This window comes from Cucurbita pepo, chromosome 3 (genome assembly GCF_057944985.1).
Source record: "Cucurbita pepo subsp. pepo isolate OVF chromosome 3, ASM5794498v1, whole genome shotgun sequence".
NCBI classification, from domain to species: Eukaryota; Viridiplantae; Streptophyta; class Magnoliopsida; order Cucurbitales; family Cucurbitaceae; genus Cucurbita; species Cucurbita pepo.
This window is the reverse complement of record NC_141800.1, coordinates 5,522,193-5,535,466: the sequence shown is the minus strand read 5'-3', so window position 1 is coordinate 5,535,466 and position 13,274 is coordinate 5,522,193. Positions and strand designations below refer to the sequence as shown.

At 38.0% G+C, this 13,274-nt stretch overlaps 2 protein-coding genes across 5 annotated transcripts; one reads left to right on the top strand and one right to left on the bottom strand.

Annotated features, from left to right (window-relative positions):
- Positions 1–1,855: 1,855 nt before the first annotated feature.
- On the bottom strand, positions 1,856–7,337 carry LOC111790016 (uncharacterized). Its single transcript, XM_023670775.2, has 7 exons — positions 6,673–7,337; positions 6,170–6,219; positions 6,042–6,081; positions 4,401–4,478; positions 3,243–3,359; positions 2,411–2,490; positions 1,856–2,296 (listed from the first exon to the last, which is right to left on the bottom strand). The coding sequence occupies exons 1-7, from the start codon at positions 7,237–7,239 to the stop codon at positions 2,188–2,190; spliced, it is 1,041 nt and encodes a 346-aa protein (XP_023526543.1). The 5' UTR covers positions 7,240–7,337; the 3' UTR covers positions 1,856–2,187.
- A 1,565-nt stretch (positions 7,338–8,902) lies between these two features.
- On the top strand, positions 8,903–12,197 carry LOC111791866 (protein N-terminal asparagine amidohydrolase family protein). Of its 4 annotated transcripts, none has more exons than XM_023673365.2 (9): positions 8,903–9,113; positions 9,674–9,877; positions 10,482–10,546; positions 10,654–10,753; positions 10,846–10,884; positions 10,985–11,176; positions 11,378–11,556; positions 11,656–11,775; positions 11,973–12,197. In XM_023673365.2, exons 1-9 carry the CDS (start codon positions 9,060–9,062, stop codon positions 12,082–12,084), a joined length of 1,065 nt encoding a protein of 354 aa, XP_023529133.1. In that variant the 5' UTR covers positions 8,903–9,059; the 3' UTR covers positions 12,085–12,197. The 4 variants fall into 4 exon arrangements, with proteins under 4 accessions (XP_023529133.1, XP_086978118.1, XP_023529134.1 ...); XM_023673366.2 differs by having other exon boundaries at positions 8,904–9,113; positions 9,692–9,877; XM_023673367.2 differs by having other exon boundaries at positions 8,912–9,113; positions 9,606–9,877.
- The last annotated feature ends 1,077 nt before the right edge of the window (positions 12,198–13,274 follow it).

Genomic DNA, 13,274 nt, shown 5'->3' with positions numbered 1-13,274 from the left:
ATCTCATTAGTACTCGAAGCACAAAACCCCTGTGTCAGTCTCAACGCATTGTTCTCATCATATTGTTATGACCACTATTCCCAATTCCGTGGTAGGGTTTAGTCGACATCTCCCTAGTAGGTCCCATAACATAAAAATCATAAAATGTGGAGGCGACCCTCAATCTTACCAAGATCGTGATCAGGGAGTGGTTGGAGACCCCCTAACTGTACCCATAAGGCACTCATTAAGTTCTCATAAGGTTCATGCATTTTAACGCTCGACCCTAGTTCTACCAACTTATAAATGTAAGAGTACTACTAAAAATCCCCGCCACATGGGCAGGTATACCATTAAGAATTAATTGGAAAACGTGGATAGTCCACACAAAATACAAGTCATCGTAACCAAATTCTAATAGTCGAATTGAGTTCATAATTAGAGTTAGTATGAAAACCCTTGATTACCTAATAGTATAATCATAATAGGCATGAATAAATCATCGTAAGGGACATAAAAAAGTAATCAAAACATAGATACCTAGTCATGTTTTCAATTTCTTTAAATTTTAGGTTTGTTTCTCTGATCACTACATGCATGCCTTTAACAATATATGCAAATTTAAATAAAACGTTTCGAACGAAGTCATAGACTTATTTGTTCAGTTTAAAACAATAAATAGAAATATCGTTATCAAAATAAATCTTAACATAATGTTTGAGTACGAAAATGAAAAGCCACCCATAAAACTACTAACCGAAAACACGTCATGTTATTGTCTTAACTTAACTTCCATGGTCATTCCATCATTTATCGTCATCCGTACCGTGACGCTTTACCTTTACCTGAAAAATAAAAATAGCATGTGATTTGAATATTTTAAGAAATACGTAGTGAGTGATCCCACTATTAAGGTTAGGTAATACAAACACACACATACATGATGAGACTTATCTTTTAAAACAACATAACATAGCCTTGAGCTCTTTCTAGTTCTGGGTAGGGATGGATGTAGATACTTTCCCACACACGCCCCCCACGAATGCGCACATGGACCCACCAAGTGAGCTCCTACATGTACCACTGGGCTTGACTTGGTTAGGCTCAACGCGCTAACCCATCGCTGGACGCCATGGAAGGGAAATGTCTGCATGATATCATGGTGAGTATAAATATCGAAGGTATGCATCCGTACTAATATAACATAACGGAAAGACAACTTTTTTTTTTTTCCAACTTCTCTGATACCCAACTATAACGACCCTAATATTTGTATTAATATATGTATGACTGTGATCTTTTTATGCTGAAACATTTATTTAAAATAATTCATCAAACGATGTCATGAACTAAAAACGTTCGCATTAAAAGCCTTAAAACAAAACAACAACAAAATAATCAATGCAAAATATAAATAAATAAATATTAAAACAATACCGTGCTCTAATCTAAGATATAAGAAGTAAAAATGCAAAGAAAAAAAAAAGAGAGATGGAGTATGTATGTCTAGAAATTTCTTTACCCTCAATAATTGGACTACAATGTCTCAATGCCGTGAAATTGAAGTGTCATGTTTGTTCAATGTCACGGATCTCACTTCAACGCTCTATGTCGTGCATCTATACATATTCATCTGTAGTGTCTCAATGCTAAAACAATCGCTACTCAATTTGGAAGGTTAGAACTATGTTAGGATGATTTGTGACTTGGATATAAATTTTTTTTTTAACGATCCATTCCGAAAATAGAGAGTTGGGTTGAGTTACCAATCCAACTAACCCGAACTTTTAGGTTGATTCAAAAAATTCCCTCAATCCATCCCGACCTATGTACACCCGTAAATAAAACTCAGTTCACTAGCTTGTGAAGATTGAGATTCACATATCAAAATAAAACTGAGTAATGATGTTAAATGAAAGTTTTAACAACAGAAAGTTGAAGTTCAAGAAGTCCCAATAAAAAAGCAATGAAGATAGAAGCACAAGAACAGGAGAAAACATGCGATTTTCTTCTAACCTCTGTAAATAACTTCATTTTCTTAACCTCATACAATTACAAACTGATAGGAACACATGAATTACCAATATCTATCAAATATCCTCCGCCCGCTTCCGTTGAATGCTTCTCGAGTTCATCTGCAGTTGGGGAAGAATGATTCGGACAAACATCCGCGGTGGATTTTGAGGACGAGCAATTCGGGATGCGTACTCAGCTTCCAGTAACATTATCAGTCCTCAACTGCTCGACCGGAGGTGGAAGGAGAAGAGCGAGCCTGGTTTTGTATCTTTCAATGCGTTGCAACCGTTCTTCTCTCAATCTAGAGGAATTATACGAACAAAATTATATTCAAAACGATAATCAAATGACCAAATGTCACTCGGATTTGCTGAACTACAGAGATGAAAGATCAATATGGGAAAAGAATGTGCACCGTGATCGAACTTTCTTCGCACGTCGAACATGTCGTTTTAATAACTCTTGCGTTGGTAAGTCCTCAATGGATTCCTCATCCTGAGAAGCAGAAACACAGGTAAAGCTATGTCCAAAAGTCCTTGAAGAACAACCTTTTGGATAAAAAACCGCTTCTGAGAAGAATTCTGTTTGCTGATGAACTGAAGGATTTGGTTAAGAGAGCAAGCAACCCAGAGAAGAAACCATAACAAATTTGCGATATTGAGCTTGATAACGACTCAAGCCCATTGCTAGCAGATATTGTCCTCTTTCGGCTTTCTTTTTCAGATTTCTTCTCAAGATTTTTTAAAAGCATCGGCTAGGGAGAGACTTCCACACCCTTACAAAGAATGTTTCGTTCTCCTCTCAATCGATATGGGATCTCACATTACCCCCCCCCCCCCCCCCCCCCGAAACAAAGGTACAAAGTGGGCGTATACTAAACAATTGACAACAACAGAAAAACCGTCATTCCTTGAACAAGGAAGAACATCAAAGAACATGCTTCTCACCAATTCAGATGTCTGAGCTTAAATGAGTGCAAACTAAACTATACTAATCTAGCACTGTAACAACCCAGACCCACCGCTAGCACCCACCGCTAGCAGATATTGTCCTCTTTGGGCTTTCCCTTTCAGGTTTTCCCTCAATGCTTTAAAACGTGTCTGCTAGGGGAAGGTTTCCACACCCGTATAAAGGGTCTTTTGTTCTCCTCCCCAACCAATGTGGGACATCACAAGCGCGGTATCTTTTGTTCATTAGTTTATTTTTATTTCAAAACAAAATCTTAAATTATCTGTACTTCTACCAACCTTATCTTTCTCATCAACTACTTCTTCAACGACTTCCTTCTTCTGTGACGGTACAGCACCAGTCACGGCGATGGGCAACGGTCTGGGAAGAGACCTCAAAAAACTTCCATATTGAGGCTGCCAGTAGAAAAATTATCAGCAAGCATTTTAGAAACAAAACAAAACAAAACAGCAAGTGTATGTTCCTTCGTGTGAATATATTACAGATAGGAACAGCAGAAAAAGGAAATGACATCAGCTAATGCTTTTTGCATGCACAATATGATAAAGAAAAGAACTTTGTCTATTAAATGCAGAAAAGAATGCATTGAAACTTACTAGCTAAGCAGTAGTAGATTAAGTGATCAAGTAAAGACATAAGACAGCCATAGGACATCATGTATAAATTTGCATGCAACTAATGAAAGAACGACGAAAAACGATCGGAGCAGTGCTAATGAACACTCTTCACTGAGATTGTTAAACATTTTTAAACCAAAAGTAAGTTTTCTGATCTAGTTCTCGGTCAAGTTATTGACTCGTCTATACCTATAGAGAGAAGATGAATTTAAATAAACCCCAATTTGAATAAATGACAAATAAAGAACCCAATATAGCTATGAAAAAATACAGCATAAAGGCCAATTGGCTGTAGTGCTAACTATTAAGGCGATAGAGAGGTCCCCCACTTTGATTCCCGCCCCGTTAGCATCTCCGATCCGGGATATGGGATTACTCCGTTGGGTCTTTTCGTTCCGGAGTTGGCCGGTAATGGACCTACTTACCTTGCTTATGGACTATCAGCTAAGCTAACCTTGGTTCTATTGGTTTGGTGGTTGCTACCAAGACGATTTCTTTATGCCTATCAAAAAACCTCAAGATGCTAACCCACGAAATACGATACGAGAAATTGAAAGAACTCATTTACTCCACGAGGGCAGCCCGTGAAAATACATAGGTTTCTTACTCGTGCAAAGGAACTCTTTCTTGTCAACTTGGACAACTTCTCATATCACTAGGAAGATTTGGGATCTTTACAAAAAGCTTTCTATCTAAATCAAGAATCATTAATCTAATCCTATAAAGATCCTAAAAATAACATTCTGTCAAGACAAGAGGAGAAAAGTGCAGTTCAAATCCACAAAAACGAAAGATGTTGTAATCCGAACCGACACAAACCTGGCTTTCTTCTTGAGACCCATTCCTCAGCCACGATCGACAAAGCGCATAAAGCGAAGCCCCATCAGTTATTCCAACCTAGTCATAGTTACTATATTAGTGTGCCAAAAAAGTGTAGATTCTAAATTTATAAAAGAAAAGTGGCGATTCTAAGCAAGTTCATTAAAGATAATTGAGGATCTGATCACATAGAATGCATAGCCATCGTTCAGCAAAAGATGCCCTTTATTTCACACTAAAAACATATAAAACAATTACCATCACAGTCAAATTAATCCCTCCCTCCGTTTACAACTCATATTTTCCCTAACTGATGAATCAAGTGCATCATCAGGTCATTGGTAGAAGAAAAAAAATGTCATAATTTTCAATTTTATCAAAAAATTGAACAAAACATATCCACAAAATGACTGATGCTCCAAAAGGGAAAAAATTCTTAGTTTGTTAAACAGCTTTCAAAGAAATGGAACCCAAGGTATTTTGCAAGTTATACTCAAAATGTAAGCTCAACAACCAGAAACTAGTGGTAAAACAAGGTGAGGAAGAATTGCAAACATCAAAATATAGCATATAAGTTGTAACAGCCCAACCCCACCGCTAGTAGATATTGTCCTCTTTGGGTTTTCCCTTTTGGATTTCCCCTCAACATTTTTAAAACGTTATGCTAGGGAAAGGTCTAGGTTTCCACACCCTTATAAAGAATGTTTTGTTCCCCTCTCCAACTGATGTGGGATCTCACAATCCACCCTCCTTCGGAGGCAACGTCCTCACTGACACTCGTTCCCCTCTCCAATTGATGTGGGATCTCACAATCTACCCCCTTCGAGGCCCATCGTCCTCGCTGGCACTCGTTCCTCTCTCCAATTGATGTGGGATCTCACAGTCCACCCCCTTTGGGGCCCATCGTCCTTGCTAGCACTCGTTCCTCTCTCCAATCGACTCACAATCTACCCTCTTCGGGGCCCAGCGTCCTCACTAGCACACCACCCGGTGTCTAGCTCTGATACCATTTGTAACAGCCCAAGCCCACCGCTAGTAGATATTGTCCTCTTTGGGTTTTCCTATTCGGGCTTCCCCTCACGGTTTTTAAAATGTGTCTGCTAGGGAAAGGTTTAGGTTTCCACCTTATAAAGAATGTTTTGTTCCCCTCTCCAACCGATGTGAGATCTCATAATCCACCCCCTTTGGAGCTTAGCGTCTTCACTGGCACTCGTTCCCCTCTCTAATCGATGTGGGATCTCACAATCCTTTGGGGCCCATTGTCCTCGCTGGCACACCGTCTAGTGTTTAGCTCTGATACCATTTGTAACAGCCCAAGCCCACCGTTGGTAGATATTGTCCTCTTTAGGCTTTCCCTTTTTGGCTTCCCCTCAAGGTTTTTAAAACGTATATGCTAGGGAAAGGTTTAGGTTTCCACACCCTTATAAAGAATGCTTTGTTCCCCTCTCCAACCGATGTAGGATCTCACAATCCACCCCCCTTCGGAGCCTAGCGTCCTCGCTGGCACTCGTTCCCCCCTCCAATCAATGTGGGATCTCACATAAGTAATCATGATTCAAACAAAATGAATCTAGAAACTCTCCCATGCCACAAATGTTCTAAAAAATAAAAATGAACAAAATTCAGAATTTTAGAGCTTACTTTTCGATCTCTAACCACACAAAGAGCATCATCTCTGACTCTATCCTCATACAAAAACACAAAAGCACTATGTCACAAGTTTAGAAAAGAAGGAATGAAATATATGTAACATAAGGAGCAACCATTACCTCATTTCTTTACACCCATTTGCCTCGCCGATTGTTGATGGAGGAAAAACCTAGAAAGAGTAATAAAGCCAATTTCAACTATGAAAGAGATCTAAGGAAGGGGGTGGGAGACACAACAAACTCATGGGGTTTGATAAAAGGACAACAGGATCAGTTAAAAGAAACTTGGGCACGCCAAAATGATATGAAATATCCGACCAATTGAAAAGGACAATAACTTCATAAAGCATAAGTGATGAGCCATGTTGGTTAAACTAATAGCATGTAATTACTATCCCAAAAGTTATAACAGAAACAACTCTACAAGCATCCAACGGTCACACAATCTCAAGTTTAAATGTTAACTCAGCTGTTAAAGTCATCAACAGAACAAATGGAAATTGATTGGAAGAACTCAAAATCAGAGTTAAATCTAGCAATTCATGTATCTCACCGAAGCCTGAACTTTCTTATCCCATCAAACAAACGCCTCAAAAGCTAAATCAAATTACTACCCAACTAACCTTTGGATCAGAGGAATTGGGGGCACCCTTAATCGAGCCCGAGATGGAGGACCCAGAAAAGGGAATAAGTTGCTGCTGCAAGTTGGGAGGTCGAGCCATGTGCATTGGATGGCTCATGGAGTCCAAATGAGGCGACCCAATCGGCCGATGCGGGAAAGAAACGACGGGGCGATGTGGGTAGCCGCCAGGGTTGGCCACTGTGACGGTCTGATCGACGGGAAGGGGTCGAATGGGACGAGGAACGAACCCGCGACCGGAGGAGGCGACAGGGTAAAGAATTGCCTGAGATGCATCCTGCTGAAGCTTCGGTAATTGGGTGTTCGGAGTTCGAACAGGGATGTGCTGCGCCGTGTAGAGGGCTTGAGGAGGGTAGTGGAGATGGTGGGTCTGAGGAATTGAAGAAATGGGTCTCGATGGCGCTTGATTCGCTAGCGGACGAGCAATGGCTGCGGCGGCAGTGGTAGCTGCAGCTGTGGTTAAAGTGAAAGAAATCGGAGCGACAGTGGTGGTGGTGGTGGTGGCGGCGGGCGTCGTGTTGGTGGGGATGAGAGGGGAGTCGACGGGCATGGTGGCGGGGAATTTGGGTGTTTTTGGTTTGATATTTTGAATATCAAATTGCCAAATTGAATTCTTGTGAATTCGCCGGACTGGGGGGTTTGAACTCGTGGGGGGCGTCTTAGGAGAATCAAATCAATTTTTAAATATTATTTTGATTTTCTAATTCATCCGTTCTAGACTCATCTTTGTTTCAATAGAGTCCTTCGATGACATGTTTTCATCCTCTTCTTCTCGAAAAAGTGAGCCACCGGTTTAGTACAAAATACTATCTTTACTGTCTGGACAATTAGACATCCAACCCGTGATTGCAACGACCCAATTGTAAGAGCAGGCATCTACCAACTGAGTTATATCCTCCCGAACCAAGTGGGACTTGCATGAAGGAGTCAGATGCATATTCTATTATTTTCCTTAGCGTAATTGGGTCATCCTAAACTTGAATAAAAGATCTCGCCCATAAAGTAGATCGTCGCATCTACGATCCAACCAATTTGAAGAGAATTGATAGATTCTGTTTCGAGAGCAATTCATCCTTACCAAAAGCAGCATACAACTCTCCATTATACTACACTCTCCAAATGTGCTTGTTCCCTGATTTTGAGATTAGGTTAAATGCTATTTCAAACCAATATTCTTATCAAAATATATATATATATATATATATATATATATATCAGAATATAATATAAAAAAATGTTTTATCTATTTGAAAAAAAATAAAACCGTATTAAATTTGGACTGAATTCTCAGGGGTGTACATTCAACCCGACAATTCGGACCAACCCAACCCGAATTATAAGAGTTGAGTTGGGTTGGATGAGCATTTCGGGTAGGGTTGGGTTCATTTTTCTAAACCCAAACTGAATTGGTTCGGTTTTGGGTTCGTGGACCAAACTTTCGAGTTGACCCGAGCCAAATAAAAATATATTAAGAATCTTTTATTTTTAATGAGTTTGCCAGAGTGTTACTGAGGCCGTTCAAAGACGCTCACACCCGAATTTGACGCTAAGTAAATTCAATGTTTTTATTTATTTATTATTATGTTTATATAATTTTGTTATTTTATTATTTTTAGTTTCTTTGTTTCATTCCTTTGTTTAGTTTTGACATATAACTATTAATACGTTTTATATTATTTTTAAATAACTATTCATACATCTTATCTATTTTTAAATATACAGTATATTTTTGTTATATATAATACTTCTTAATTAATCATTTTTATTGTTTATTTAATTTTATGATCCATTTTTATAGTTTTGTTATTTTAACTGATTCTAAAAAGGTCCATATTTAGTTGTTTTTAGTTTTATGAAAATGTTGAATTATTTTAATATGTTATAATTTTCCCTCGTTTTTTTTATTGAATTTTTTTTTCATAGATTGATTTAGGTTTGTTTAATTTATTTTATATAGGATTATATCTTAATAATTATAAACGGTCGATAAATAAAACTTTAAAAAAATTGACAACCCTGGACCCAACCCAAGGATTAGGTTGGGTTGTGAAAAGTTTCGAGTTTGGTTAGCTTGGTTATCTATCCAACTAATCCGAACTTTGGATAAAAAAAAATCTCTCAACCTAGACCCAACTCGGACGATGTACACCCTTGTTCTCAGCTGTATAAAAAACAACGATTCTTTTCCAAAGAGAAAAAAATAAAATAAGAACGGTCCTATGAACACGAATAAACAAAAGCAAAACCCCCTGAAAACCCATTTTTCCTCTCAAGCAAGTCAATACCATAATTTCCAGAAATCCTTTTACTCTTCTTCTCTCCCCCGTGATTCTTCATCTCTCTTCTCCTTCAACCTTCCATACCAGAGCCATGATTTTCGTCGACGGAGTACCCTTCACCGTCGAATCATCCTCCTCAAATAAGGTACTTCCCTGCTTCAATCTTCACTGTTTTTCATTTTCCTCTCTCCCTAATTTTCACTTTTAAGTTATGAACCCTCTAGCTTATGTTTAAGTTTCCTCTCGTTTTTCCATTTCTGTGTTTAATTTTTTATGAAATCGATTTAGAATTTGCCCCACTTTCTTGTTTAACGATGTGGGCATTTTCAATTCTATTAGCAGAGGAACATGAGCTTCGATGGATTTCGAGCTATTCAGTAATATAAATTTGTTGTCGACTGTTCTCTGATTGTATTTTCCACGATCAAGTCTGTGTACACTGTTTGACTTTCAGTGTTTAACTTTGTAATGATTCATCTGCTCATATTTGCTTGATCATTATCGTTGTTCTTGATCTTTGACCTAGTAAACGGTTTTTTTACTGATTAATTTTCTGAATATGAGTGGGTTTGAGAACATATTCAAGATCTATATTGCATGTTAGCATCTGATGGGCAAATTTTTTCTTTTAAATTAGATCACAAGCTTTAGGCATCCGGCAGCCCATGCTTGGACAAAGTTGTATTTGTTTAACCATTCAGAAAGAACTGTGTTTCTGAGCAGGGAGCTGATGTCCTGTATGCTTTAATGGAGTGTCCTTTTCTTGTTGATGCCACAAAATCATTCAAGAGTATTCCAGAGATGAGGTTCACAGATTCTGAACAGTTTGGTGTGGAGAGATCAACAATGTGTAAATGGGTTTATCTGTTTCAGAAAGAATATGCCACTGTTGATCCTGCCTTGGTGGATGTATTTTTTCTTCCTCTCCCTCTCTTTGGTTAAGCTGCTCTTTCATGAATTTGAATTATGACCTTTGCTACTTAAACTTACTGGATAATTGATATGAATAGCTGCGTAGGGACTTGAAGCACTTCGTTTTCAAAAGCTTCCTGTCGAACCGGCATCTAGTAGTTGTAGCCAAACATCTAATGCTCCTGTGTCTCGACCACGACCTTACTCGAACAATATCAATGTTATAGATTGTACAACTATGTCGTTGAGTTTTAAAAAGTTATAACGCTTTTGTGTCCCATTAGATGTCAATAATACCCTGAGGTTAGGTTTTGAGATCACGAAAATCCTTCGAACGATGCCAAAAGATTATGATATTTATCCTTAGGACTACAACAAAGAACCTAAAGCAAGTTATTCCTTTACACATCCATAAGTATTTTCAATTGCATTCTGAATTAAAGTTGGTGGTCAGCTGGGTAAGAACTATTAGATCCTGATGTTGAAGTGCATGCAGCTTTCTTGATGTTGAAGTGCATGCAGCTTTCTTGATGTTGAAGTGTATGCAGCTTTCTGTTCTTTTCTAACTTTGTGTATTTATACCCACAATGCATAACTAAAGTTCGTTGGCACTGATGAAGCAACAACTTGTGTGGGCGTAGCTATTCGGAATCGAAAAAACGGAATGTAAGAACTATTTCTGAGAAGTTATATGTATTTTCTTCTGCTAATCTCGCCATTGTGTTACAATTGTTGCCAACTTATGCTTCCTAATCTCATTTCCTGGCCTTCAGGACATCGGTTGCTCATATAGATTTTCCAAACATCATAGAAAACGCCCTCTCGCAGATGTTATCCTTAGTTGTCGATCCCTCTTCTGATGCCGAGTTAGATGTAATGTCCGTAATGTCAATCCTGCTTATCTAACAAACGAATTGATTTAAGCTAATGCTCGAGGACTGATTCGAATCTATTACATAATGTAGGTTCATTTAGTTGGAGGCTTTGAAGATGTTCTACTCCAAGTCTGGCCCAGAACCTATAACTTTGTGATTCATTTCCAAGGATGCCATCCACACAATCAGAATATTTGAATTGAATTGTATGCATTGGGGTTTGATGCAGGAAAGTAATGATATCCCCGAGTTGGAAGATCGTAAAAAGACAGAGGGTCATTCATTTCCGCTGTGTAACAAGATTATCGAGTGTTTATGGACAAGACCAGAGACATTTCATCTTCAGACTCTTTGTGTTCTTCATCACAACACTTGGAGGGACTCTGAAGGGAATGCTTACCCCATCTTCAGTGGATTCTCGGTTAGTCTTTGATTCATCCAGTTTCGTTCTGTTTATTTTCTTTCATCTTTTCGGGTTGAGCTATGATTTTCATCACAATTCACGAGCTGATTTACGAGCTATAAGATGATCAGCATTGTTTGAGTGCATTCTGTAAAACAAATTAAACCTTTAGAACGCAAATTTAACTTAAATGTGCTACTTTTCCTTTTGGTAATTCAGGTGAAAACTTCCGATGGATCTGTGTTCCCTGCTAGCTTTGACAGTACTTCAAGATGTCCAGATGAAGTTATTCGGAGAATTCGACTATCTTCCTCGTACGAGGATCCAAGTTTGAAGGGAAGACTGCTGGAGACATACGAAACTCATACCGATCAGTTCAAAATCGAACCATGCTGCTGGTAATCTGTCAACCTGTAACTTGCAAATCCTCCCCATCATCATTTTTACCTTAGGATTAACTCGGCTGGACAACGAATGATGTTCTTGTGATATAATAGGTCGCCATGGAAACGATACATGGCTCTGTCTCTGCAACAGCTTTCCGATGCCGAAATCCTTCAATCATGTTCTACCTCCCCTTCTGCAGAAGCACCAGACTTTGTGGAAAATTCAAGAAGGTATATATAACATGTCGAATACCCTCAAAATAAGATGTATTTTACTCGTTTCTGCAATCATATGAATTTCAAAACGTTCTTCCAATCATTCGTGTACCCGTTTCCCCCCATGAATGTTCATACGACTCGATGTATTAAAACCAAATGCTGCTGGTAACGTATATGTGGAAATGAATATTATCTCCCTCTCTTAACAGGCAGTGGGCTTATTTAGTGGAACACTCAGATTGGAGAGAAAGCTTCCCAAAGAAGAAGCCAAGAATTTTTAGAAGGGCTGCTGATGGGAAATGGGAAAGGAGCTTTAACTGACTTCTGCTCTGCTGTTTATCTTTATATGAATCCTTTTAGTTCTGTTATTTTATAACACTGTTCAACATATTTCCATTTAAAACAATGAGAGTGTATTGTTATCTTCACCCAAATGAATTTGGGTCTTGCTTCCTTTCGATTCTAAATCGCCGTTGCATCCAATCTCGGTCTTTTTTGCACAACATAAGGGAGTTAGTTGAACCGATTTCAAAGATTTGATAAAGTTTTGACACGACGTATGTGTGGGAAGGTTAACGAGGGAAGGAGAAGACGGTAGATGTTTAGTGTTATGGTTTGGTAGATGTTTAGTGCTGTGTTTCGGTGGAGAACTCGGATAAGAATGTTGGAGGAGCAAAACTCACTGTCTCGTTATGGATTGATGATTGATGATGCTACAGATGTTGAATCAGTAAGATGAGGGAAAAATAAAATGTCGCTAGTTCCACTATCACCTTATAGTATAGCTAAGTAAAGTTTGAGGATTGAAACGTCTAACTTGAAGAGAAAAAGTATATGCTTATCTTTGAGTTACGCTTACTTTTTTTTTATCTAATTTGACTCAAATTATCAAATAATCTTTTAAAACTTTCAATTATTTATTTAATAATTTCTTAGCATATTGCTCATAAACTTTCAATTATTTATTTAATAATTTCTTAGTATATTGCTCATAAACTTTCAATTATTTATTTAATAATTTCTTTAACATTTTTAATTATTTATTTAATAATTTCTTAACATTTCATTATTTTTTTTTTTTAGTTTATGAGTATGTAAATATAAATTTGACTTTTTTCTTCCTATAATAAAAATTAAAATTTAAAATTTTATGATTTTCTAGAGTTCGAACGTTGAGATGGACTCCATAAAAGACAAACGTTGAGTTTCTAACTCTTCTCATCTCGAAAACAGTATGAGTTTGGACGAACTTTGGTCTGAGCTCTGGAAAGGGTGAACTTGTACACAAGCATCAAGACAAACTCTGGAAATGACGAACTTTGGGTTCCTAACTCTCCAAAGTTCTAACAGGTAAAAGTTAGGACAAAACGAGCTCTTCAAAGGACAAACTTAAGGTTTCTAAGCTTCGATAGCTCTAACGAATCGAAATTTGGACAAACTTTGGACCAAACGTCGAGACAAAGTCAGGTTTGGACGAACTTTGGGGTTCTAACTCTTCAAAGCTCCAGCTG

Coding starts and splice junctions, on each gene's coding strand:
- LOC111790016 (XM_023670775.2), bottom strand. CDS start 7,239: ATGCCCGTCGACTCCCCTCTCATCCCCACCAACACGACGCCCGCCGCC. Junction 4,479..6,041: donor GTGTGGTTAGAGATCGAAAA/GTAAGCTCTAAA, acceptor AACTATGACTAG/GTTGGAATAACTGATGGGGC. Junction 2,491..3,242: donor TAGTTGATGAGAAAGATAAG/GTTGGTAGAAGT, acceptor TCTGCTTCTCAG/GATGAGGAATCCATTGAGGA.
- LOC111791866 (XM_023673365.2), top strand. CDS start 9,060: ATGATTTTCGTCGACGGAGTACCCTTCACCGTCGAATCATCCTCCTCA. Junction 10,547..10,653: donor CGGAATCGAAAAAACGGAAT/GTAAGAACTATT, acceptor CCTGGCCTTCAG/GACATCGGTTGCTCATATAG. Junction 10,754..10,845: donor CTTCTGATGCCGAGTTAGAT/GTAATGTCCGTA, acceptor TACATAATGTAG/GTTCATTTAGTTGGAGGCTT.